At 39.3% G+C, this 27,990-nt stretch overlaps 1 protein-coding gene across 1 annotated transcript in view; it reads left to right on the top strand.

Moving 5' to 3' along the window:
* Nucleotides 1-24,659, top strand: part of LOC109467279 (phospholipase D1-like) — a 29,478-nt gene extending 4,819 nt beyond the window's left edge. Inside the window, exons 3-22 of the mRNA XM_019765223.1 lie at nucleotides 2,633-2,761; nucleotides 3,331-3,436; nucleotides 3,763-3,828; nucleotides 4,314-4,372; nucleotides 4,952-5,053; nucleotides 12,132-12,284; nucleotides 13,000-13,149; nucleotides 13,674-13,757; nucleotides 15,055-15,139; nucleotides 15,806-15,916; nucleotides 16,317-16,487; nucleotides 16,771-17,333; nucleotides 17,826-17,938; nucleotides 18,654-18,772; nucleotides 19,470-19,577; nucleotides 20,269-20,471; nucleotides 21,120-21,279; nucleotides 21,850-22,139; nucleotides 22,639-22,759; nucleotides 23,423-24,659. Coding sequence (XP_019620782.1) covers nucleotides 2,633-2,761; nucleotides 3,331-3,436; nucleotides 3,763-3,828; nucleotides 4,314-4,372; nucleotides 4,952-5,053; nucleotides 12,132-12,284; nucleotides 13,000-13,149; nucleotides 13,674-13,757; nucleotides 15,055-15,139; nucleotides 15,806-15,916; nucleotides 16,317-16,487; nucleotides 16,771-17,333; nucleotides 17,826-17,938; nucleotides 18,654-18,772; nucleotides 19,470-19,577; nucleotides 20,269-20,471; nucleotides 21,120-21,279; nucleotides 21,850-22,139; nucleotides 22,639-22,759; nucleotides 23,423-23,647 — 3,118 coding nt within the window. The 3' untranslated portion in view covers nucleotides 23,648-24,659. The remainder of the gene's footprint in view (nucleotides 1-2,632; nucleotides 2,762-3,330; nucleotides 3,437-3,762; nucleotides 3,829-4,313; nucleotides 4,373-4,951; nucleotides 5,054-12,131; nucleotides 12,285-12,999; nucleotides 13,150-13,673; nucleotides 13,758-15,054; nucleotides 15,140-15,805; nucleotides 15,917-16,316; nucleotides 16,488-16,770; nucleotides 17,334-17,825; nucleotides 17,939-18,653; nucleotides 18,773-19,469; nucleotides 19,578-20,268; nucleotides 20,472-21,119; nucleotides 21,280-21,849; nucleotides 22,140-22,638; nucleotides 22,760-23,422) is intronic.
* Nucleotides 24,660-27,990: the final 3,331 nt, after the last annotated feature.

The following is a 27,990-nucleotide window of genomic DNA, read 5'->3' as shown; positions in this document are numbered from 1 at the left end:
TTTGGGCACAGCAAATGTCAATACCCCTGCGGATACACTATATGTACATTCAGAAGAAAAATGCTATTGAAACTCCACGTAATGCATGGTTGGATTAGGAATGTGGAAGCGTGTCAATGCATATCGATCACCCAGTTTGTAGCTGCACAGATGGCAGAAGAAGATTAAAGACTGTCAGCCAAGATGTACCCCAGTAATCACACACTCAGACAGAAAAGGGTCATCAGGACTATCTGCATGGATGGAAGATGCCATCTGTTGTACCTTTAGCACACATAAGGTTTTGAGGTACAGATGGGTACAAAACTAGATTTTTTAGGTACTGTGCTTGTTAGTGATATGTACTGGTATGCTGAACCAGTTCTGGACCGGTACAATCCTTTAAAAAAGCGGAACATCAGGAACCGTTTCCGGACCTGCATAAAAAATTCGCACTTACATACATTTGTACATTCTCCATTTTGTTCTAAGCTATCTAAAACCCTCCATGGATCATATATTTGCATTGTAAAAGATGCAAACATTGGCCATTGCTAACTTTTGGTTTCTGATATGACGGCTATTTATACTAAACTCGGGAAGTCTCGCGATCGCTCACAAGATCTGAGTGTAGTTGTATACAAAATAGTACAATTCAATTATAGTTAAGTCTTTAGCTAAATTGGCTTACTGGGGTCCAGACCTGAACCTAAACCTCTGGACTTGAGTCCGGAACTGAACCTAAAAATTGGTTTAGGTACACAGCACTAGTGCTCAGGTACTGGGCACAGGTACTATACAGCACTAATCGTCTATACAGGCCATTTCAGCACCAAGGACAGAGTAGCATGGAGGGACATCCACAACAACGTTGTCCAATGACATCTACATGTATTAACAACAGAAGATGAGTGTCATATACATATACAATTTACCTGTGTCCAGTACCAGCACAGTACAAATGTACCTCAAAAATCATCTAGTAGCAGCTATTTTACCCATTTGTCTACCAATATTCCATTGATTAAGGGGTTAGGCAGCAGGGAGAAGTTTAAAGTCTGGATGAGACAAAATATTACAGTTAGCAGTTACAGTGTAATTTCATTTTTAAGTCTCTGTAAAAGGATTAGATTTTCAGGCACGGTAAAAATTAGGAGTATGAAGAACAGTTTGCAATTGAAATGAGTACATGTACCTTGTATACAGTCACACAATTATGGAAGACACGATGCTAACAGTGAAACAGTAAACTTAAAAAGACCGATTTTATCTCGGGATAATTTGTGTTTCAAAGAATTTGTATCCTGGGGGTAGCTAAGAATATTGTACATGAACTTCAGTTTCAATCACACAGCTGTGTATCCATTATTAAAGAGTAAAATGAATGATTATTCCCCACAAAAATGCCGCCTGCCTGACCCTTTTCTGTAAAGTAATTGCAGGTCACACTTGTAATACGATTAGAATCCACAGACGGATAGAGAATCACATTAACGCCACACCAATTTAATTTCTTGGTTAACGGATTTGCCTGCTTCATTTTTTTCTGATTTGCAAATAAAAATGAAAATTCAGAATCAACTGCAATTAAATAGCAAAATGCTCATATTTTGTAGCCTGGGTTCCATCCTGGTTAGTTTACGTCCGCTCCCACAGTCGCTACCGTAGCGACTGTGGGAGCGGACGTAAACTAACCAGGATGGAACCCAGGCTACATATTTTGCCCAGAACAGTTGAAAACAGTCCTTTTCATCCTAGTTGTTACAGTTTTTCCATCTTTCAATGCAGTGGTATCATTAAAAGTTAAAAGTTCATTGTTTAAATTTTGAACCAGCCTTGTGTGTTGACTTCATGGCTCCTATCCTACCATTTTGGGCCATAATAGGATGCTAGGCCTGTTTTTTTTTTTCGCCCGCCCGCTCCATTATTTTTCTAGAAAAATCCGTTAACCAAGAAATTAGATTGGTGTGGCCTAATGGTACATGAAAACAGCCTGCTTGGTGCAGAGTGGTTATCACTGTTCTTTGAGGAGAAGTGATGCAGGCTGATAGCAATTCAATTTGCCTTTCATCTGGTGTGAAAGTCTATTAGATTCTGAGAGTGTTTTAGGCCATTAACTAACTTGATGGTGTTGGATTACAAATAACAGTATATGTAGTGAAATCACTTTGAAAGAATACTTTACGTGATTCTTCAAATTGATTGTATTTCCTATACAGTCAAGATAAGACTGTTAGAGGCATACAGAAATTTAAAGCAGAATTTTAATTTTTAATTCTTATGATGATTATGTTAACCGAAGGAAAACATATTGTTTTTGCTCTGTTTCTTCTTCTGTTCCAAACACTGACCTGGTCAATGACCTGAACCAGACCATCTGTCACCATGGCAACTGGTGTTGGGTTACATCATGTTGCAATTTTATAATAAGAAGGATTTAGACTCCTGTCACCATATACATGTATGTAATGTGTTTGAGTAAGAATTAAATATGGGAAGGTCCAATGTAAACATCATGCATACCTTTCTAGTTGTCAACTACAATGTAATTCTTTTTATTTTGTATATCTACATGTACATTACAACATCCTACAATTCTACCTGTTCAGTACCAAAATCTTAAGAATTTCTTCCTTGTTTGACTCTCTTGTAGGTACACCATCAACCTGCAGCATGGTGAGCACAACTGGACCATCAAGCGCAGATATAAACACTTCAGACAGCTTCACGAGGCCATCTTGCTGTTTAAGGCATCACTGCATGTCCCTGTACCAACTGCAAGGTACAGTGAAGGCATTTTAATTGTCGGCAAGGATGAAAACTGTTTTAATGAAAGAAACCTTTTCATTTCTGTATTTAGTATTATATAAGATTCAAGATACAATGTGGAGATGACTATGATATGATCATGATATATTAAAGTTATTATATGAGGGCCTGCAAGGGGGGGTCCCGACAACGCTCTACACTGAATTTTGAAACCTCTCGATTACGCTTTACGATAAATTCCAAGTGGCTACAACACATTACGTAGAATTAAAACGCCGAATACGCTCTACGCAAAAATATTAGAGCGGTCCATCTATGCTCTACGTAGAATTAAAATAGCCGATTACGCTCTATCGAAAAGGACTTGCGGGCCCCCTTATATGTTATTATACGTACGTTATGATATTTAAGTTATGAAGTTCTAACTAAAATGCCCACTGTCTACTCTACATTGTAGATTCCCGTTTTGACCTACATGTACCCTCAAATAATATGAATATAAAGTTTCAATCAAAAGACTACTGGACAATACCCAACATTTCTACTTGAATTTACAAATGCCTGTATTGTTGTTGTTTTCAGACAAAGGGAGAAAAGAAAAAGTGTGAAGGGGCAGCCGAGGAAGCTCCCGAAACTCCCCAAAACTCCAGATGCGCTCATCACAGGAGCTCGCCTCAACAGGAGGATGGTGGGTGGAGTTCAGTCAGAATCTGGGAGGTGGCACTGCTGAGCAGTCACTTGTAGATCTTTGCCCCAAGAAAAGGCTGAATCAAAAGTCTTGTGATGTGGCCCATCTAAATATACATGTCTTGTCCTGTGTATGCCGGGCTCCCTTGGAAATAAAATTTTACAAGTTGAAGGGGCAACCAAGCTTGTCTTGTGAGGAAATAAATAAATAAATTAATAGCTTTTTTTGCTCTGTAAATTGGATATAGTTGTGTGGCATTACAGTTACAGTAGCTTTTTGGTCTAAGGGATTTTTGTCAGTTTCATTGATGCCCTGTTCCCTTGCAGGAACAACTTGAAATCTATCTCCAGAGACTGGTGAACATCAGGACATTCAGGAACCTGGAGCCCACTGTAAGTTCACATTCATGGAAGAAGATCAAGAAACTTGTTTGCTTGGTCAGTCACATAGTTTTCAACTTTGAAGTGAAGGAGACAAAATTCCCATACTGAGTGCATTTTATTTCAGAATCTGATGTTTTAAAACTACACATGTATTAACTTAAAGTTAAACCAAGGAGGTTTAAAATCGTATTTAACCTTCTTGGTTAAACATAGAATGACAGAAGAACCACTGTATATAATATGATGCATATTTGTTGGAGATACATAGACTATAATTGGGTTAATGTACCCATAGAAAGTAGAAGTACACACACAAGAAAAAATTGTGCCTATGGTCTTTCGTAAAATTTCGTAGAAACCACCGGACTGCTTTTTCCACCCCAAAATCGGACTGGACTGCTTTTCCGCCAATCGGACTGGACTCCTTTTTCCATTAACCCACTATAATTAATGTATTGAGTAGCTGTTTATCTTCCTCATTTTGTTATTTTCAGCTGAAGTTTCTTGAAGTCAGTCACTTGTCATTTGTCAAGAATCTTGGCAGTAAGGGAAAGTAAGTACACAAATATCATCATTATGTGTGCACTCTATAGTTAGTACAAACTGATTATAGTAATAAACATTGAGGCTGATTTTTGGTTACTAAACGTCGTCATCACAAAATGGAAAACAGACACTGTACAGCTCTGTAAGGCTGATATTACACAATTTTTCACGGTCAGGGGTCAAAACAAAGGAATGGCTACTACAAGCATGACATACATGTAGTCAGGCTAAATTAGTAAGTGAAAATTCCTTCCTGCTCCTATATAAGGTGCAAAAGGCAGTGCCCATCTCCATTCCTATAGCCCTTGGGCCATACAGTTGTGCAATCACTATAGGAGGGGGCTACTCCACTGGTAGTGGTGTATGTTTAACTACCATACCCTTTCAAAATGCTGAGTGCTAAGCAGAGAAAGCAGTGTGTACCATTTTTAAGTCTTTGGTATGGCTCGGCCATTGATATAATTCATGGAAATGAGGATCCTATTTGCATAATCAGGGGAATAATTTGTCAGTCATAAAGATTTAACATCATTTGGGGAAGGTATGAGATCGTGGAACTCTAAGTTTCTAATTTTTCTGTCCACAGGGAGGGAGTTATCCAGAAGTACCCAGGAGGACACAAGCACTTCCACGGCTGCTGTAACCCGTGTGGCTTCTCATTCGCCATGCTCGGCAGTCGCAACAAGAGGTAAGGTGGAATTCGTAAACATTTATCCTGAAAAAATGTGTTTTTATGTACATGTATATGTAATTACTGTATGCAAAATGTGCCGACATCCATTGTTTCCAAGCATAACAATAGTGGGTAAACTGGCCGATTTCATAAATCGACTTTGCCACAAGATTGAAAATGACGCGGCCACCATGGGCAGGTATTGGGCCATGAGCGGTCCCAACTCATGGCGGTTGCGTTGGCCAGGTGGTCACCCTGGCTAGGTCGTTCAGGGCAGCTTTGACTGTACTGTAATTCATTATATTTTCACGATACTGTTATGTTCACAGTGAAATTATCATTACAATTAACAAAAAAATGCTTCAACTTGATTTTTTCTGCGCCTGCTGCCACTGTAAACATATACCAATAGTTCCATGAACAGGCTCCATTTTTCTCAGACTGTGAAATTTTCCTACTGTAAACATAAAATTAATACAGTATCAAGTTACTGCCCTAGTTTGACCCTGACCTCCCATTGGTTGAAGGACTGAATATTTGATATGGTTTAATGTATTACAAACAAATTTATAAAAAGTTTCCTGAAACTATTGACTGGAGCCTTTTCTCCAAGAATTCCTAACAGTAAATCACTTGCTTAAACTCATTGTGCCAGGATATCATTTCAGTAATTTTCATATCCTGTAAACAATTCAGTCTCAGCCTTTGGAACAGGCCTAAGAAAACAAAAGAGCACTGTTATAGACACTCTACACTGTACATGTATGTGCCCGAGGTGGAAGGTGTCATCGCCCAAGGCTCTTCACTTTCCCATAGGTCGTTAACACCTGAACGATGGGGGCTAAATAATTATATAGGCTCTGCTGCACACAATGCAGCAGTTCTGTGATATACGTTTAGTGAAAGGTGTTGTGTCATGTGTTGTTAATGAGGGTCTGTGAAAGTAAGGATGGGTCTGTTCACAGAAACTTCAAAGTTCAATTTTGAACCAGCCTGATGTGTTGACTTCATGGCTCATATTGTACCATTTTGGGCCATAATAGGATGCCTAGGCCTGTTTTTTTTTTCGCCCGCTCCATTATTTTTCTAGAAAAATCCGTTAACCAAGAAATTAAAATGGTGTGGCCTCACAGCTGATTACGAACAATTAAGGGTTACGGATAATGTACTGATTACGAATTACGATGATTTTTGGCGGCTGCCTACGGATTGCAGAGACTAAAAAGGTCTGATTACGCCTTACAAAAAAACGGACACGCAGGTCTTCGAAAAGGGGTGGATGAAGACTCTGAGGCCCATCCTGGTAAAATGCGCCCCAGTCTAAATACCTTTAAAAAGTTGAGAAAGGCTCCTGTTATACATAATGCATTAAAAAATTATATACATTGTTGACTTTTATTGTTTCAAAGATCAAGTGACTGTAAAAATGTTATTTTAAAGCATTTGTTCACAAAATTTTTTTTTCAGAATAAGGCCACACCAATTTAATTTCTTGGTTAACGGATTTTTCTAGGAAAATAATGGAGCGGGCGGGCGAAATAAAAATAAAAATAAAAACAGGCCTAGGCATCCTATTAAGGCCCAAAATGGTATGATAGGAGCCATGAAGTCAACACACCAGGCTGGGTCAAAATTTAAACAATGAATTTTGAACTTTTAATGATACCATTGCATTGAAAGATGGAATAACTGTAACATCTAGGATGAAAAGGACTGTTTTCAACTGTTCAGGGCAAAATATGAGCATTTTGCAGTTGATTCTGAATTTTTATTTTTATTTGCAAATCAGGAAAAAATGAAGCGGGCGAATCCGTTAACCAATAAATTAAATTGGTGTGGCCTTGCAGAGACTAAAAAGGCCTGATTACGCCTTACAAAAAAAGGACACGCAGGTCTTCGAAAAGGGGTGGATGAAGACTCATTGAGGCCCATTCTGGTAAAATGCGCACCAGTCTACATATCTTTAAAAAGTTGAAAAAGGCTCCTGTTATACATAATGCATAATATATACATTGTTGACTTTTATTGTTTCAAAGATCAAGTGACTGTAAAAATGTAATTTTAAAGCATTTGTTCACTAATTTTTTTTTCTGAATAAGTCTTACATACTTTAAGTTACACCACAAAGAATCCCCTATACTTTAGTATACCTCACCACACCATGTATTATCATGCATGTACAGACATGTTTAATATACATTATCTAGTTGCCCATGCAATAACAATGTTATAATATCGTACCCGAGGGAGCCACCAGTATAAATATCAACCTATACATGCACGAACAGACACTTACAAATATTCCTTCTTCCCTCGCACAATCCCCCTATGGAACGCCTTGCCTGGCCCGGTAGTTATGGCTCCCACCGTTGAGTCCTTCCGTGCCAGGCTGGAGGCCTGGCCGCCTTTGACCAAGGCCTCCCCCCCCTAAAGTGCCCCATCAGGGGCTATATGGGGGTGTAGCCGGGGCTCACATAACATCTTCGAGCCCCGGCAAAGATGAAGATATCAATTGTCACCTCTGTTCCTCTGTTAGGTCAATACATGTAAACTCTTAACTCATAAATTGTGGCATCACTCATTTTTACATTTACCACTGCACCAGCTTTGAGATTTAACTCTGATCATCATTTTCAACCCTTGGTCACTCTTTCATGTTTTCAATAGTCATTGAAGTGTGGGGTCGTGTGGTATAGCTGCAGAGTACGCAACGCAACTGAGTATTGTCCTGTCATGTGTTTGTCCCGTGTTGGTGGCAGCATTAATGTAAGTTGAAAAAAACTTGAGTGTGTCGTCACCACGTCTGGTGATTACACGTTGGAATAAAAATAAAAATAGTCATTGTATCTCCCATAAAATAAAATTACAGTTGAGTTGCCCCTTTACCTAGTAGTGGTGCAATTTCACCCCCATTTAAACCTTGTTCTGCTTGTCGTTTGATATCATCTGTTAGTAATTTTTGCTTTTCTGCTTCCTCCTTTTCTTCTGAAGAGTTTGAGGCAGACTCTTTGATTGGTGATGTTGGCATTTTGTCGTTATTTTCTTCTGGGTTCAGCTTGTTCAAGTTTTCTGTGTCTACATCAACTCCTAGCAGGTTGTTTTGTACTGGAGAATCCAAATTTGGTTCTTTGCCCTGCAGTGGTGACATATCATAGCCATTTCTCAACAGGTCTTGTTTTTTAATGTCTTCTTTTTTGTTTTCCTCCTTTTCTGGCTCAACGTTGGGCTCTGTTTGAATCGATTTGTCAACCTTTGGAGGATCCAATTTCTCCAAGAATGGATCGAAAGTGGACCCTTTCTTCAGTAACGGCGACATCTCGTACGCACTTCCACCCCTTTCCATATCCACGATCGCAGCTGGCTCTTTTTTATTTTCCCGCTTCTCGATCTTGTCTTGAAGAGAGTTCAAGTCACTCTCTTTGTCCAGCAATGATGACATCTCGTTTTCAGCGCTTTCTTCATCTTCAATCTCCAGTCTGTCTTTACCTTTCTTTTTCTGATCCTTTGCTTTTTGACGTAACTTCTTGAACAGTGTCTTGGTAGGGAAACCTTTGTCTAATGCTTTGTTCAAACAGACGGAAAGTATGGCGCTCATGATACCAGCACCTACAGAGCACCCTACTCCAGTGGCTACCAGAAGTGTTGTCGTGCTTGGTGTTGTCGCTTCCTGTTTCTCGACCGCTGACAGTAGCGGTTCTTCCTCTTCCGTAACCATGGTAACCGTCGTAGGCCGCTGCGTGGAGTAGACTTTCGAGGTTGAAGGTGACGAAAACGGTTTCTCTGTCTTTGTGTTTGTAGCCATTTTTGGTGACGAAGAAACTGTTGTTCTTGGTTTGAAATTGATGGTGGATGTTATAACTGCTGGATTTTCTGTGGATTGCTCGATGGATGGTAGGGATGACAGTTGGATTTGTGGTGGAACTGCCGGGCTTTGTGTAGATGGATTGTTCGGTATGGAAGATGCTGTTGATTCATGTTGTGTTGCAAGAGAAGTCGCTGACTTTTGTGTGGACTTATTTGACGATAGCAACTTTAACGGCGTACTTTGCTTGATGGTTGACAAAACTGTTGAAGCCTGTTGTGTTGGCTTTTTCGATGAAGAAAAAACAGATTCCGATGACGGTATAGTTTCTGTCGAAACTGTGGCGTTTGCTGCGGGGCTCTGTATGGGGGGTTCCTGCGATGATGCAGGAGGTAATGATCCAGTTTCCATAGCATCGGTCAACATCCCTGCAGACACATCCATAGGAGACGCGGACGCTGGCTTCCCTGCAGATGTGCTAGCTACAATTTCTGGGGCCTGTGTAGAGCTGGGCTTCAAAGAAGATGACACTAATGGTTGTGACTGTGATGGAACCAAATCTGTTGGGTTATCAGTCAAATCTTCTTCTGGCAAAGATGTCACATCTTCTACAAGTTCGTCCATGGGCGAAGGAGAGATTCCTGAAGGAGTCTTGGCGGAAACTGTTGACTTTTGTGAGCTCATCTCTATTGGTGCTGATGGCATGTTATCCTGTAGTTGTGTGGCCTTCATGGTGGGGATCTGTGTAGAGTTGACTGGGAAGGCTGTAGTCGGTTTTAGCAGAGCCACACAGAGGGTTAGAATGACCAGAGGTGGAGTCATGATTTCTTCTTTTTAGATGTTACCAATTCAATCTGTAGAAGAATACAAGCCATACATGAAGTAAAAGAATAGAAGAGGGGGGTTGTGTAGCGTAACACCAGAGCATTTGGCTGGGAACCAAGAGGTCCTAGGTTCAAATCCTGCCGTCACCAACCTTGTGCCCTTGGGAAAGGCACTTAACACGACTTTCCTCACTTCATTCAGGTGAAAATGAGTATGATGATTATTATCATGATCGTGGGCATTAAAGGAAAACCATTACCAACCCAATTATAATTTTAACTCTATTCATTGAGTGTCATTCTCTATATTGAAGTAAAACAAAATTTTCTATCGTCTAAAAGTGTAATGCATCTTATATTTTTACCAGACTGAGTGTACACACTGGCAAACCCCTAAAAATGCTTAGTGTTAGCAGAAGTTTAACTCCAGTCTTTGAGTGTCATCCTCTACTAAGGTAAAACAAAATTTTCTATCGCCTAGAAGTGTAATGCAACTAGCCACACTTTCTTATTTTTGTCACCAGTGCACACAGTGGCAAACCCCTACTCTTAACAACTCTGTGTCTTAACTAAACGTGCGTTAAATATGCCCGAGGCTCCTCTCTCATGCACAAAAGCAGGACAGATAGCTGATAGCGTCCCTTCCTTAGGTGATTTAACCAACACATGTGTCACTGAAGGTTAGATTTTAGGGTGAAATTTTTTCTCAGTAATTAACATATGTACAAGACACAGTATTACACAATGATCTGATAAAAGAGTCTTTTTGATCTTCGTTTAGAACCAATTTGAAAACACCTTAAGTTTTTGTTCACTTTAGTAAGCATCATTAAATTTGATACATAAAACACCTGTTATGTACAGCATTGCTAAAATGCCTATTATACACAACTTGATCATACTAATACTAAGTATGATAACCATTACGTTAAGATTTTTACAGAAAATTCATTTTTTCAGTTTGATGGAAAGCACATTGTACATGTGCAAATGGGCCTATGCTGGATACCGGGCAAAATTTTCACCCCGCCCTGTTACCATGTAGTAGCACAGGATTTGAACATAATCAACTTTCTTTCCAAACATTTTGAATGACCCACCTGTTAATACAATTGCTGAAAGATGTTAGACAAGTCACTGCCCTATTATTGCGAAAATTCAACAGTTCCTACGAGAGTTAGTTGAATATTCATGAATTTAGTGACTGTTTTTGAAAGGTAGTAAACACGTACCTTCAAACTTTCGACATCCACTGTACGTCTTGATCATGGAATGACCTAGTGTCTCAAGAACACGAAACTTGCGTAAATCTACAAGAGCGACTGAAAATACGCGATGGATTGTTGAAAGTGTTTCGTTGTTTGTACCTGACTCTGCGAGCACTGAAGATTTCACCTGCTGACAAAAACTGGTTGTACCAGTGAGATGTGCTAATTGAGTAGAACCTTGCCTGGAGGTCTGTGTGTGTGGCATAGGGTCACCTGAGGTGTGATCGAGTTTCACCTAACCTGTCAACTCAAATTTTCCCTCTTGTCACCAACAGATGACATTTTGCTAAAAGCTCAAAACACGATAAAGTTTTAACATCGTTTTGTTTCATATATCCACAATGTTGATGTTTTTCAAAGCAATTTTGAGTGATATTTTTTAATTACTTTTTTGTATGGGTGCTTAGAAGTTCAGGAGGTTAAGTAGTCCCACAAAATAGGTTAAACATGTTATGAAGTTAGCCCTGTGGGTTGTACATAAGTTGCAGTGAATAGCTGTGAATAATTAGTGTGTAACAGGATTAAGTACATTAGTCCTTGAAATCTAAACAGCAAAAAACAGTCAAGGATGTTGAAAAGTTTTTTTTTCCTGTTAAGTATTTATCCTGCCAAAGTTTTGGTAACTGTTCAACTGTAACTTCCTCAGAACGTAATGGCTGCTTTGTGTCAGAGAAGCAAGGATACAGCCCTTAAAGCAACATACAGTTCTTAACCTGTTCTAATCCTGTATATATCCTTCAAATTAAAGGAGTGGTGGTCCAACTTTCTGTCATTCTTGTAAAAGGCGAATAGTTGAAAGTTGAAAGTAACCATTAAATTTTGAATATTAAGTCTCAACATTGTCATTCTCCCAATGCCAGAACATCTCCTGTAAGGTCGTATTCGGGCAATAACTTATAAGGTTACCACTCCATCTGTAGTTTCCAAATGTTATGTCGGAAAAAATTCTGATGCAACGTTGGCCAAAAATCCAATGAAAACTGTGAAAAATGGGGGGTTCATGCAGGTGCAGTACAATCTGCCAATGTGCGTACTTGTACTGATGTTATTCCAAGGCTTTGGAATGGCAGCAGCCAGTCCTGTCGTTAAATATGATAGTTCTACAACAAGCTCACAACAAACTTACGACTGGTGGAACTTATGACAAACTTACATATGACTGCAAGCTTATGACTGTCAGTTCCTGTTGTATATTCCAGGTGGTTCCTGGTGAAAGATTCGTTTGTGGCGTACGTCCGACCGGAGGACGGTAGAGTGGCAGACGTGCTGCTGTTTGATCAGGAGTTCAGCGTGAAGTCAGGGCGTGAGGAGACTGGTCTTCGCAACGGTCTCGTCATGTCCAACTTCTCCAGGTTTGTTCTCGACCAGGATTTTTTTCCATCCTACGTAGCTTCAAGATACAAACTATTAAAAGACTACTAAACTTTCCTTGCAACACTGGAATGAATTCGGACTTACACCAAATTTTCGGCTGACTCCTTCAACTTTGTTCATAGAATGGACCCGTCTACTTTTGGAATGTGACGTCAGAGACACGTGACCTTAGTAGCGGGTCATACGTGCCAGATGACTTGTATCGCCTGCTACTATGGTTGTGTGTCTCTGACGTCATGTTCCAAGAGTAGACGGGTCTGTTCCATGAACAAAGTTGAGTCAGCCAAACATTTGGCTTAAGTCCCAATTCATTCCAGTTTTGGAAGGAAAGTTTAAATCTTTATTTCATATGACTTGTATCAACACAGATTAACTTTTCTAGTATGTGTAATATGTATCATATTCTGTTAGACGTAAGTACATTACATTCTGTACCTGCATCCTTTTTGCCCTTTATTTTGCCCAGTACACCTTTATTATTTAGCATTACTTAGACTGTAGCATTTCAGTGTTTGATACTGTAGACCACATATTATGGTCACATATGCAATAAAGGTAACAACAATGCATGTTTATATTTAATCGTAATTAATAGATTATGATAATTTCTTCAAGGACTGAAACAGGAAACACAACATTTTTTATAGGCTTAACTAAGGAGATAAAATGACATGGATGGGACATGTTTTTCAGGCGCTTGCTGGTGGAGTGTTGGACGGCCCGTAAGCTGGAAGAGTGGAAGCGTGGAATAGAACTGACGATGAAGCGTTACGGGCGGGACTTCACGCGGTGGAACAGGTTCAACTCATTCGCACCAGTCAGGACCGACACACAGGCGCAATGGTAAAACTCCACCTAACATTCCTGACTAGTTGTAGTGTGTAATACACAATCTCTCACTCAGTGTTAGGGACTGAATGGGCCTCTTCCCCGAGAGCTTGTTGGCCAAATTTCACCTTAATTCAACTCCAGAGAAAAAATTCCTATTCCCAGAAAAACCAATAGGAGCTCAGAATTCTTTATCACTATGAAAATCCATCCAATAGGAGCTCAAGATTCTTTGTCACCATGGAAACCTGAGTCATCACAGCCTCCAACACCATGGTAACAGACTGCTCTCGGACAATGATCGGTCCATGCTAGCAGTTATTAAATCAATATAGAAAATGTTCCCAATTCTCCTGACTTTGATATGTTGGTCATCAAGCTTCTAGGGTTCTGACCAGTAAAAGCACAGCTAGAAGTGTGATGTAATCAGCTACATTCCCACCAGACTTGATCATGTAACTATCATGTGACTATCATGTGTCTATCATGTGTCTATCATGTGATTGTCAACTGACCAAACATGCTCCATCCCTCCCCAGGTTTGTAGATGGAGCCTCCTACATGGCTGCTGTTGCTGAAGGCTTGGAGGCTGCAAGGGAGGAAATCTTTATCTCTGACTGGTGGTATGTACAAGTCATGTACATATAGAATACGACACGGGGTATTCCGTATCGCCTGAGGTACCAGCCTGACCGCGCATCGGATCGCCCGAAGGCTGGAGGGTGATCCGAACCGCGGGAGGGCTGGGACAACAACATCAATGCCAACCTCCGAATTCTGTATTCAAATTTTCGAAAGCAGTGCACGCGGTTAGGGCGAAATGCGTTCGAATCGTTTTATGGAAGCCACGGAAGCCCAGGCCATATGCGTAAAGAAGTCCGGGCCGTACAGTACGGCCCGGTCCGGAACACCCGTATCGAACATAATCACTGCCCAGGTATGACATAAATGATTGTATATTAAGTACTCTGATTCAAAGTGTTCTTTCTATAAATCATCAAGTCTCCACAGACAGTTTGCTCTTGTTGTCCTTATATTTGTTACATATGTATTGTACTTCAATACAAAACAGTCTTAGGATGATTAGTCAATTTTCTTTTACGGCAAAACCTTTGACATTTTCGATAGTCAAACCTAAGTCCTTGGATATGATCATATTTTCCTGGTTTGTATTTGTCCTAGTCATCCTTACTTTATCACACAACTAACCATTCGTCTTGTAATCCTTTGTACTTTTGTACCCCAGTTGTTGTGCACCAAAGCTATTTATGTATATATATAAGATGTCATGATTTTGTAGTAATGGTGCAGAGAAAATCATGCATGATCTTTCCACATCTACAGACTCCCGACTCCTCCTATCCTCTGCACCTTGAACTGCAGGTAGCCATTTCTCCTAATGCTTGAACACCACTGTCCTCTGTCATGCCCTCTACATGTTTCTGTTTCACAATCAAAGCATCAATAAAGGCATTCCATGTTAACTTTGCAGAATGTTTAAATATCCTAGAATCAGCCTAGTATTTAACCTTATTTCTGTTTTCTCAGTTAGTTTTGTCTTCCCCTAATCCTGTCATGATGTCACTCTGTGTACATGTACATTTTTGTATTTTTGATTGTCTTACATGTACATGTATGTTTGTACCTTGATGTTATTGTTACCTTTTTCATGGTGACAACTTTGTGTCAAAGGGTAAAAATATCTTGTTTCTGTTATGTATGCAAGTGCAAGCTACCAAAATCTTGTTGACTGATTTAGCAAACCACATTGTAAAAACCTTTGGCATGTCATTTATGACTTTTGCATCGGTCCTAAGAGACATAGACAAAATGACTGACTTATTTTGGACCTCTGAATGACTTACAGATAGTTATCTAAATGTTCAAGTATCGATGGGATGTTTTTTGTTGTTTTTCCAGGTTGAGTCCAGAGATCTACCTCATTCGACCTGTGGCTGCAGAGGGTGAGAAATGGAGGCTGGACCAAGTCCTGAAGAGGAAAGCGGTAAGTCAAAGAGCTGTCAGGGCTGCCAGTCAAAACTAGAAAACAATCACTAGAAAGCTTTAAACAACTCCTGCAAATAAATGTGCAAAGATTGAGTGTAACAAGTCGTTCGGTGTGATATAGCTAGTTGCCGCCATGCCACGTGCCTGTGAAGCTGGTGTGTTACGCCAAAGGGCGGTTACACTGGCTATACCGATACAGATGCAGAAAATCTGAAAGGGGTTAATTTTTACCTGTTTGATATTTATTTTAATTCAAAATTTCAATATTTTCATCTACATACAGCTTAGTGTTAGTAGAATACATGTAGTAATCGGGTACAATAGATAGCATTCAGCACCAAGGACAGGGACATATTGGATGAGTGAATTAGTTAAATGTTACTCTCTAATCACCATTCCAAGAAAACAAATTTAAAGATCTTGGGAATAAGAATGATATCCTTTTGATGGTCCTGCAAAAATTATATCAGGATTACTGAGGCAGTCATAAACCTTGAAAATTGATTAAATGTACTGTTTCTGGAAAGATAGTTCAGCAGTCAAAGACATACATTTAGACAGGGTATGATACCAAAGTCACATGACAGTAGGATGTTTGTCACATGGCAATCACATGATCATCACATGTTGATCACATGTTAATCACATGTTGTTATATTTCCAGGAGGAAGGAGTGAAGGTCTTTGTCCTGCTGTACAAAGAGGTTGAGCTGGCCATTGGTCTAAACAGCCTCTACAGCAAAACAACTCTGCTCAACCTACATCCAAACGTCAAGGTAATGTAACAGTTGTCATTTCATCTTACTATGTTCACTTCGTAGAAGGAAAATATATAATTGCTTTTTGCTCTATTTCTCCTTCTTCTCCAAACACGTCAATGACCAGGACCAGACGTCTGTCACCATGGTAACTGGTGCTGTAGCAGATGCCCTGTGGTGTTAGGTTACATTGTGTAGCAGGACACAGTTGGAGGGGCTGGTCACCATATACTAGTAGTATACATGTATATGAATGTGATTTAGTAAGAATAAACAGAGCTTTACTTTGTTAGGCTAGACCATGTGAGGTGAACATTATCGAAAATGTTACCTTTTAAGCTAGTACATGTATTATGCACATCTTTGTGACTAAAACACATTATATACATCTGAGTGAATGTTTGATTTTTTTTACCAGGTGCTGCGTCACCCAGACCATATGCCAGGTGGCATCTTCCTCTGGGCCCACCATGAGAAAGTGGTGGTTGTGGACCAGTCCATTGCATTCCTAGGGGGTATTGACTTGTGCTACGGACGTTGGGATGATTACCTCCACAGATTGGCTGATCTTGGATCTGCAAGACTTGAGGTTAGAGTTTAATATTTTCTCTGTTTTGATAAATTTATAGAACTTAGCCAGGGAACAAACGTTAAGTGAAGGAACTTCTTGGGAAGAGTCAATGTGGGAAAAAGAGAATGGTGACAAACAACTATTTTCTGACAATAAAAAGCTTAAACTAAGCTACACATTATTTTACCTTTATACTACATTAAGTGTAGTTATCATGTTGAAAGATCTTTAACCAAGTAAGATGTTTGTAGCAAAGAGAATTGGTGTGCTAATTGTTTTTATTAATTTAAAAATGTTACAGCAACAAACAGACATCACATCTTCGTCACAGAAACAGACAGACAGCGGGGGACAAAATGACCGCATAGTGACTCAGACCCCTGACAACCAACCCAGGAAACCCCACATCTCCTTCCTCGACACTGAAGAAGAAGGTCCGGAAAACCCCGAAATCAACCTCGTCACCCCAAACGGTGGAACGGGCGACCTTCAAATCGACAACTCCTTGGAAAATGTGGGTTTCTGTAATGAAGATGCTGTCAAGGTCGAAATTCCCGCTGAATCTCCGGAAAATAACAATGAAATAGTGGATGGAAAGACACCAGAAAGTGAAAACACACAAGAACAAGATGAAGTCGATGGAACAACAGAAGAAGATGAAAGCACCAAAGCACTTTTGACCACAGGAGAAACAGAAAACACACAAAGTGCTACTGCAGACCAAAATGCCAAAAATGCAGAAAACACAGACCAAAGTACCAAGAGGAAGAAACCAGTGGGGATTTTGAAGCTTCCATCCATTGACCAGCCAACAACACAAGAGGAGTCCATTCCTGTCAGACTGCAACATACAAACAGCTACAGGTTAGATACAGTATTATTCTCTCTATTCTAAAGTGTTCCATACAAGACTGCAATGATCCTTCTTTCTTAGTTGCAACTAGAGCTGTATCGGTCAGTCAAAACTCTTCAGTCGCATGAATACTGACATTTACCTAAAATTCTGTTTGGTAAATTCAAAATACATGTAACTCACCTTCATCATGTATCTAAACTTCAAATTGACCAATGGCATTCTTTCTTAGACTTAATTAATAAGAAAGCTCAATTTCTTTCCTAGAATTATCACAGAGTGGAACTCGCTGTCACCATGTACAGTAGGGGCATTGTCATTAGATAGCTTTAAACAATGTCTAAAGTTAGATGTTCAAGGGTTAGATGTAACAGGTTGTTCAGTGTAATGTAGCCAGCTGCCACCACGCTGCGTGCCTGCGAAGCTGTTGTGTTACACCGAAGGGCGGTTATACTGGCTACAGAGATATAGAAGCTAAGCTTTTAATGTATATTTCTCTCCAGTGCTGGTATGAACAAGCTCCCAGGTATGGAGGGTGAAGCCAAGTTGTGGGTAGGGAAGGATTACGTGAACTTCATCGCCAAGGACTTTGTTGAGTTGGAGAGGCCCTTTTCTGGTGAGTGAGTCAAAACACAACTCAAGCACACCAAATGTACATATCAGTGTTGAAGGTTTAATCTCAACCCCTTCATTGTATGAATACAGACCAGGATTTCTAGTCTCAAATTCTAATGCACACACACAACATGTACATGTACATGTACATGTAGTACTACATGTTGCTTAGAAGTCATGTAGTCACTGTGAGAATTTCTTGTACATGTAGATAATATATACATGGCTGTAGAATCAGTTACTGACTAATAACATGAGTTATATGAGTTATATTCTTTTCATACAACCAAGTCTTTTATTCAGCCGACGTTTTGGTGACCGTCTGTCACCTTCCTCAGGGCAATTCTGACAGGTTCACAATTTTTGCAATGCAGCACAGGTGTCGCTGCTATAGATGCATTCCCAAACGTACAATATTTAGTTGATACATATCTACACATATGTGTGATTACAGGGAAGTGTATCTACAATGAAAATAATAAAAAAATGTTGGCTGAATAAAAGACTTGGTTGTGTAGAAAGAGTCTCTTTATTCAGTGAGTCTTACCAACCTGATGAAACTATTCAATGATGACTAATAAAATAGATATAAAAAGTCTTACTAAAAAAATAAATCATTGACAAACATGGTAGTTTATCAGTCAATTATCATACTTCCTGTACCTTGTTGTAGTTGCGTTCTCCCCAATCTGACCCATTCTCCATGTCATCTGTAGATTTCATAGATCGCACCACCGTTCCGCGCATGCCCTGGCACGACATTGGAGCAATGGTTTATGGGAAGGCCGCCCGGGACGTTGCCAGGCACTTCATACAGAGATGGAACGCCGCAAAGGTTAGCGACAGTGTGGAAATTTTCCTTTATTTGAAAACTTAGTTTTAGTCTTACTAGCAATATGTCCGGTTTTGCTTCTTATCATATTAAAGAATTTTTTTTTCACATACATGTACAAGTTTTTTTTTTACAGTGTTCTCACCAGGATTTTTTCACAGCATAGGGGTCAGGTACAGAAGGGCAACTTTCGCTGCGCAAGTCGCATATTGAGCCTAAAAACTTTGAAACTCATAACCCCCTGAAACACTATTTCTCACTTATTGGGGGACAGATTTTGTAAAGTTAAGGTTTTCCCTTTACTATAGCTTCAATCTAAAGTTATATTTTTATTTTTGCAAGATTTATGAAGGTTCCCCCCCCCCCAAAACACCCCTATGCTGCTTGAAAGACAGCATAGGGGTCCAAATCACAGCATAGGGGGTCCAAATCCCTATGCTCAAAAGGCCTGGCGAGAACACTGGTAACTGCTTCATAGGTACTTTTTTCACAACCACTTGTTTCACAAGAGCCAACGTTTCGATGACCATATTTCACTATATTATTATAACCCAGCTGATGAAGATCACAGATAGTCATTGAAACATCGGCTCTTGTAAAAAAAGTGGTTGTGAATAGAAAACTTTGATGAGATAGAATTTTATATTTCACTCCATACCATGGTTTGGATGAAATATATTGTTTTCTTTGTTGTCCCCAGGTGGAGAAGGCCAAGACTAACCCCACCTACCAGATGCTGCTGCCCAGGTCGTATGAGGAGTTCCCTACTCCCAGGGTGGTACAGAGCACCACTCGCTGTGACTGCCAGGTTTGTAACATTGCTGGACCCAAAATACTCTTTATTAAATTTCACCCATACTGCATACTATAGTATGTCTGAAATGTATTGTTTTTCCTCATGATTCTCCTTCTTCTCCTGCCATTTCTTTGAATGGATTCAAATTCTTCATTTTTGATATGGAACAGCCTGTTGTGGAATGGGGAGGAAGGATGGGTGAAATATGCTGTATTTGCTCCCAAGCAAATGTTGGCCTTTCTAATTTACTATAATGATAATCATATATATGACTTTTTCTTCATACTTGCACAGGTTCATGTAACATTTGACATTACCTGCACCAGAGGAAGTTTACCTGTGCTGCTTATTTTCTTTGTCTTTTAGTCTTAGCAAAAGTATTTTGAAGGTGGTCTTGGTACTATTCTTAAGTGGAATGTGGAATCTACTTTATAACAGGAACTGTTACCAAACTACTGGAATCACAAAAGCCTAGTGTCCTAATTCAAGTACATGTACTTTGGTGCAGGTTAGATGAAAGTATAATGACATCAGCAATACCTGAACAGCCCCAGTTTTACCTGTGCTGACCTGCATAAGCAACCAACAAGTGTTATCCAAATATGTATTTCATTGATTTTATTTTGCACAAAAACACCGTGTTTTGATTTTCACAAACAACGAAAAAGAAGAGACTTTCACGACCAAATTCTTCTCGTTCCAGATCCTGCGGTCGTCCAGTAAGTGGTCAGCTGGTATCTCGAGGACAGAGAAGTCCATCTACGAGGCGTACCTGTGGTCCATCCAGCAGGCTCAACACTACATCTACATCGAGAACCAGTTCTTCATCAGCTGTCTACAGGATAACCCTTATGTACATAACGAGATCGTCAAGGCAGTCTTCGACAAGATTGTGGAGTGTGAGAAGTAAGTTCCAGACAGTGGTCATCGTTTTAGCTTTCATACATGTTTACTCCACCAGACGTTAGATAACGATTTTATAGTTATAGAGTTCAAACTTTGTTCCAACACAAAAAGGAAACTCAGGCACTATCAATTTTCAGTCAATCTCGTCAACCTTTGTCAAATGTGTGATCGACCAAAAATTTATGGTGTGTTGGAGCAAAGCTTGAACTCTCATTCTGCCAACACAGATGAGCTTTCATTTGAGCAGTTAGAATCTGATTTTTTTTTCTGAATCAGATGACAAAATTTGTACTTCATGTTGAGATCAGTACAATGTATGTATTTCTTTGTTAAAGTCAAAAGTCACACTATATGGTGTATACAGTCATGTAGTTCTATTTTGTTAGCCCTTAATGGACAAAAACATAATATTATAATATTATATATTATTAAGCAGTGGTTAGTCCACTGGTAGCACTGTGTGTTCAACTTATATGCTCTTTCACATATAACTGCTGAGTGCTAAGTTGGGAAGCATTATCATAACATTTGCAGTCTCCAATATAACTCAGTAAGACCTTATTTTCCACAGTTTTGCATTGAAACTGTACTAACTTTAAAAACTTACATTGGAAATTTTACCTAATATTAACCATTTTTATATTCCAGGAAAGGAAAGAACTTCCGTGTGTACGTTGTCCTGCCCCTGCTGCCAGGTTTCCCCGGTGAGATTGGCACAGCGACAGGCCTGGCTATCCAGGCTGTGTTCCACTGGAACTTCACCACCATGTGTAAAGGGGAGAACTCACTAATGAGCAGACTCTCCAAGGTGGGCAGACACATAAGCAGGCAGTTTTTAACAGTAGTTTTCTTAAACTATATATTAAATCTGATAAAGAGCAAAAGATTTAGTAATAATTGGCTTCATATTATACAATAATAATAATGGCAGGTACATATACATGTGCATCATTTTATTTTGTTTGAAACCTTTTATTTCAATCAGCCTTAATTGTACATGCAACTCATATCTGTGTGATATGAACTACCGTCGGGGGGGAAACCTCAAATAAAGTATGCACTCCGACTTTGGCAATGGCCTGAGACACTGTTGGGATGTTGAAAAGATTAAAAAGTGCGTACTTTATTCAGGAATTTCGAGTACATGAAAGAAGTGTTTAGAAAAGAGTATATGTAGCAAATATATGGGGTTGATCATATTTGCCACATGTGTAGTCTAAGGATAACTTTTTTTTCAACATCCAAAACTTGGAATTGGCACTGTTCTATATTAAGATGTAAATATATAATGTTACTGTATTAAGAGTTTACTGTTCTATTCATGTACTAGTATTAGGCTAATGATCTTAAAATTTGTGTTTGCTGGTCATGATCACAGGAGGTGAGAGACCCGTACTCCTACGTGTCGTTCTGCGGTCTGCGTACGCACACGGAGCTGAACGGGACCCCCGTCAGCGAGATGGTGTACGTCCACTCCAAGATGATGATCGTGGACGACAGAATCGCCATCATCGGTTCCGCCAACATCAACGACCGCAGCATGATCGGGGAGAAGGACAGCGAGATGGCGGTCATCGTCATAGATACGGTGACGAAACCGTCGCGTATGGACGGGGAGGAGTATCAGGCGGGGGCGTTTGCTTCTGAGCTCAGGAAAAGGTGCTTCAGGTGAGACACAGACTTTAAACTTGAAAACAAAATTTAAGACTTTAAAAAACGTCAAGCTCAAGATACAAGAATGATGCAGAGATATTTAGAGTTCAATTTGTTCAGTCAGTATTTTGTTTACATGAGCAGATGGGGAATTTTGAAATGAAATTATTTTAAAGCAACTGGATAAATTTCGAGTAGCGTCCACTAACAGTAACTGTGACTGACAAAAAGTAGTGGATGCTAAGAGCAGCATCGAACAGCTTTCAAAATCTATCCTGTTGCTTGAGGAATAGCCTGATAAAATTGCTTTACGGTTGCTGGCCGCCCAACATCCAGCCGCCAGGGAGGGGCCACTAAAGTCGCAGACAGCAGAGTTTGCGTTACACAGACTACTTGAGGAACTGTTTTCTTGTATATGTCATTACCTGGATGTCTAACCTTCATATGTCAGATACAGATACAAAATGATATACATATAATAATAGTATACTTCATGACTTTGTCTTCCAAACAGAGAGCACCTGGGGCTAATGGAGGGGGACCAGGGCATTGACCTTGACGACATCGTCTCTTCCGAGTTCTTCAAAGATGTCTGGGTGAAAACAGCGGCCATCAACACCAAGATATATGATGATGTTAGTAAAGATACTTTGTTAACACTGCAGCTGTATTCCTTTTGTCTATATTACACAACTGTGAAAAGGAGAGCAAAAAAAACCTTTATCTCTTGCAAATTCTTTTTCAAATTCTGTACTTAGCATATATATTACATAGTCTACTGCTGTAGTCTTGTCTATGTAGGTATGCTGTAAAGTCAGTAGAGAAAAGGATTAAGCATTGACTATAAGATTTTCAGTCTTCCATGGTTAAGATTTGCTTACTGCAAGCACAAGGTTTTCAGGCACATGCCATATATTTTTGAAGTCTAGTGTTTAAGTTTCAAGGTTACATAAAACCCTTTGGAACACTGTGCCTTAAAGAAATTTTCAAAAAAGTTACAAACTGTAATGTCTTTAATGTATTTCAAAGCTTCATTTTCTGTACAGGTAGATTCTCGTCATTGATAGATCACCAACTTCTTTATACTCATTTTTCTTTTATCCACTTTGTTTATCTATATTATTATTTTATTATGATATATTATTTTCAATGTGTTTTACTCTCGTTTTATGTTTTGAGTAGAAGGTGTCACATTAAGCAATCTGTGCTTTATGCCTAATACTCAATAAATTAGCTTATATATGTGAATAAAATAAATAAAAATAAAGAAATCTTCCTATCAAAATTTTCTCTCCCAGGTCTTCCACTGCATTCCCACGGACCGCGCTACAACATTCCAGTCGCTGAACCGGTACAAGCAGACAGACGGTCTGGTCGTCACGGATACGGCCGAGGCTCGGCGAGAGCTGGCGCGCGTGAAGGGAAACCTGGTCCTCCAGCCTCTCATGTTCCTGAACCAGGAGGAACTGTCTCCCGCTCTTCTCACCAAGGAAGGCATGGCACCTACCGAACTATGGACTTAAAGCGATACTATGTAAGATTTTTGCGCCAAAACTGTAAATATGAATAATTGAAATTTTATGATCTAGATTGTCATTTACAATAACTTTCAACATGTTAGTGTCGCTATTTCGCTTTTCTGGAGAATAAGTTGTGCCAGGCCTGCTGTATTTTCAAGAGGCTCCTAAAAAGAATATAAACAAACGGTTTTCGTTTGGGTATCTTCAGCAGTCCAACACGATTATGTGGCACAACAACATGGATCTTTTACTCCCCAAATGTCATTGAATGGCGCAAGAAAATGTGTAAAACAACAATGTTTAAAATAGAGAAAATCTTACATGATATCACTTTAACAAGGAAGGATTTCAAGCTTCCAGGAAGTATTTTAGGTCTTCCTGGAACAGGCAATTAACCGAAGGATTTTTTATGACATACTAGTAATCTGAACCAGTTCTGCTGGCTCTTGATCAGACTCTGTGACCTTGAAGTTCGCCTCCTGTTATGTTGCCTGTCAATCTTTGCTCCCACCTACTTTGTCCAGACACAAAACACACAAACTCACAATGCCACATGTACCACTCAAAACAATACTTGCGCACCCGATTGAGAGATGATTATTGAATAATGGCCCAACCAAACTGTGGACTTAAAGCGATACTATGTAAGATTTTTGCGCCGAAACTGTAAATATGAAATTTTATGATCTAGATTGTCATTTTCGATAACCTTCAACATGTTAGTGTTGCTATTTCGCTTTTCCGAAGACTCAGCGCAGTGCAAGAATAAGTTGCGTCAGGCCCGCTGTATTTTCAGGAGGCTCCTAAAAAGAATGTAAACAGACAGATGACAACAAACATGGCTGTTATCTGTGGAGCTGGCAGTTTTACAACAAGTTTTTGCGGCTCAACGACGTTGATCATTTACTTCCCAAATGTCATATTGATTGTGAACCCTGGTAGGCTTATATGTGTAGTACAAGGAGATTTGTAAATCAACTATGTTTAAAATAGTGAAAATCTTACATGATACTGCTTATGAAGGAAGGATTTTAAGCTACCAGGAAATTAGTTTTTTTATGGAACAGCCAACTGAAGGATTTTTTATGACGTAATCAGAACCAGTTCTGTGACCTTGGATCTCACTCCATTTTCCTTTGGTCTTCTGTTATGTTGCCTGTCAATCTTCCCTCCCACACTTTTTCCAGACACAAAACACACAAACTCACAACCACTCAAAACAATACTTCTGCCTCCGAAGTAGAGGCCCCTGCCCCTAATCTCCAAGCAGATCTTTTGGTGGCCAAAAAAGATAGTATCCAACACGCGGACAGTATCCAACTGGCCAGCGACACGTTTCTTAAAGAACTGCACCTCCCCTTGTCCTTTGACATTTTGACTGAGGGCAGAGGTTGGATGGGCCAGCTGTCAGAAAAAAACGGGGCATAGAAAAAGGTCACCCATTCAACCTTTGCTTGGAGAGTACCCTGCCCCCATGTTTTTAAAGGTTACTGAATCAGAATGTAAACTAAAACATGCAGTTATGTGGTGCTGTGTAGAGTGGATATGATTGAATCACAAGGTTGAGATGTGATGATGTGATTTTTTTAAAGCTTAAAAATGGGAAACTCTAGGACTTGTGTGGAACATGAAGTGTTTAGAATATACCTCAGACAATCAAAATCTAAAGGTCCAAGCAAGAAGCTTCTGAAGAGAATATTTGATATCTTATCAAGTCTTGAAGATTCTTAAACCAGACAAGACTGTGCTACCATGAAATCTATTCCTCAAGACATAAAAGATCTTACCTGGGTATTTAAACTGATATAAAACTAACATACTGTCAACATGTGAGATACAACAATAGTTGTGACTACATGGTACAAGATTCAACTTTATTGCAGAAACATGACAGTGGGCCCTACTATTAACAGCCCAAGACTTAGATTTCTAGTACCATTTTTTCAGTATTTGTGTGCTCCAAAGATTTTGATCAATGACATGAAGAAATATAATAACTTGTAGGGCAAACTACAAGAAGATTATGCAAAGCAAGTTGATTACTAATATTATATCATATAGGACACTTAAGCTGCTATGTGTAATTTGAAGCAATAACACACTGTTGCAAGTAACTGCATGACTTATTGTACATTTATATATACATCAATGTAGGAATCAGAAATGCTAGCTACACTTAGGAACAAGCAATAATCAATGGTTTTCCATAGCAAATAGTGAGCAATATCTTCAAAGGTGCTTCAAAGTAGAAGCTCACTGCTTAGTTCTCAAAATATCATGCACACAAACATGACTATACAATAATTATTGAATATTATGTGGATCAATCCCTCCATATACTATGGAATCACTAATGAAAACATATTATTAATTAAAGTTTTCGTCAAATATAAGCAATAGTGCAATGAAAGACAAAAAAGTTTAAAATTTTATATCCTATGCAAACATTGCTTGATTAATGCATCTAGGCTGCCATATTAACATACTAGTACATGTATTGGTACCATGGGTGGGGTTATGGTTAACCCAATGCACAAAATTTGTTGTAACCACATATAATGTATGAATTCTTGTAAACGTTTTGAAAGATTTGTGTGGAAATCCTAGCATTACATGTATGTGAGTTTTTGGTCATAGGTACCACTGCCATGATAGCCATTCAAGTTATGAAATTGTATATAATCAGGGTGTTTCCAAAGGTATTGACTGGTATTTCTTCCAGCTTAAGCTAATAATAATATATGCAAATTTCTCCCAAGCTACTAGAACTGTATAACTGTATAGTGGACAATACAAACAATGCTGGATGTGTTCATGCATGTACATCAACTCTCAGATTTAACAACTTGATTTTGTCATTTATTGTACAAATAATAATTGTCTTTTGATTTCACTTTAGTGTATAAAATACATCATTAGGCTAATAGCAATACCAAGTATGTAGTTTCAAAGTATTTGAATAAGCCTCTACAGCACACCATTCCCAGTATTGTTCTTTAGACTCTAGTTAGTCAACAGCTTTGACAAGAACAAAATATTATTTTTATGAAGCTTCTCTACTATTATTCTGTCAGTTATTTCATGATAAGATTTATCAATTGTCATAATTTTGTTTCCCTCAACATTTTAACATTAACTTTTAATTAAAAACTTTTCCCGAAAATCTCAATTTTATTCAAAAATGTATAACATCGATGTTACTCTACTTACTGAAATCTTCATGGCAGAGTTAGAGACTACAAGCAACTTAGAAAGAATGAGAAATAATCATTTTACTACATGTATGTTTTCTCTATGTGCAGATTAATAATAAACTATCACATGGGGTTTGTCATATTATCTGGTGTCTGCATGCATGTGCACATAATTTCGTCTTTCTAATAATGGGTTAATGCCCTGCCCCGAGTTGCATATGGTGAGATAATCCCTGGTCAGGTGCGATAACCACCCAATAAACCACCAAGTGAGCGTAGCGAACGAGGTGGTTTATGAGGTTGTTATCGCACTCTGGTCAGGGATTATCTCAACATATACACCGACGATAAGGCGGTGCATTAAACGTCATTACCATATACCCTATCCAACTGATATTCAACTAAATACTACAAGTCTTAACACTACTGTTAGTGGCATGTCCCCTGTATGATGATACGGTCCAAAAATAGTCGGTTATTCTAATAACCGACCACTTTTGATGTTACGGCCTGATAACTGATGGGAAATGGAGCCTTCTGATTGGTCGACGTCTTCTGGCAATATGATAATACGTTTAATGCCCCGTTTTCCATCACGATGTAAGAAAAAAGTCGTCTTAAAAACTTCCCGTCTTTGACTTAAGCCTCATGTCTGTTGTACCGGTTGTGGTTTGTTTTTCCCGCCCTTGTTCTGAGAGAGCCCAAGGACATCTTATAGTCGTTTTCCCTGAGTGAATACCACACCGGGAAGTTCGCGTGAGACCGAACAATTACTCCGTCCAGTTGTTTATTGTTTCGCCCCGTAACACAAGTGAGAGACGGGGCAAAACAGCCCGACATATAGCCTGTCACCGCTCCGGTCGTCAAAAACTAGAAGAACCAGTCTTGCCGACGCGCCATTTTTTTACGTGGGATGTTAACACGTTCCACTTTCGCGGCTAGCCAACGCGTTACCTTAGCGTGCCATGCACACTAAAATTGCATTTTTCCTCAGAATCTCACATTTTTTGTCCCGTTGGACGAATCAGCGACGAGGAAACTACAAGGAAAGCCACCTTGCGTTTCTGGTGGGTAAAGCTTCGACGATTGAGAAGGTAAGATGGTTGTTATTGTGTCTGTCTTTTATCCGTTCATTTAATGCTTCATTGGACA

Source organism: Branchiostoma belcheri, unplaced genomic scaffold (genome assembly GCF_001625305.1).
Source record: "Branchiostoma belcheri isolate BF01 breed outbred unplaced genomic scaffold, Haploidv18h27 scaffold18, whole genome shotgun sequence".
Taxonomy (NCBI): Eukaryota; Metazoa; Chordata; class Leptocardii; order Amphioxiformes; family Branchiostomatidae; genus Branchiostoma; species Branchiostoma belcheri.
This window is presented reverse-complemented; position numbering and strand designations above follow the sequence as displayed.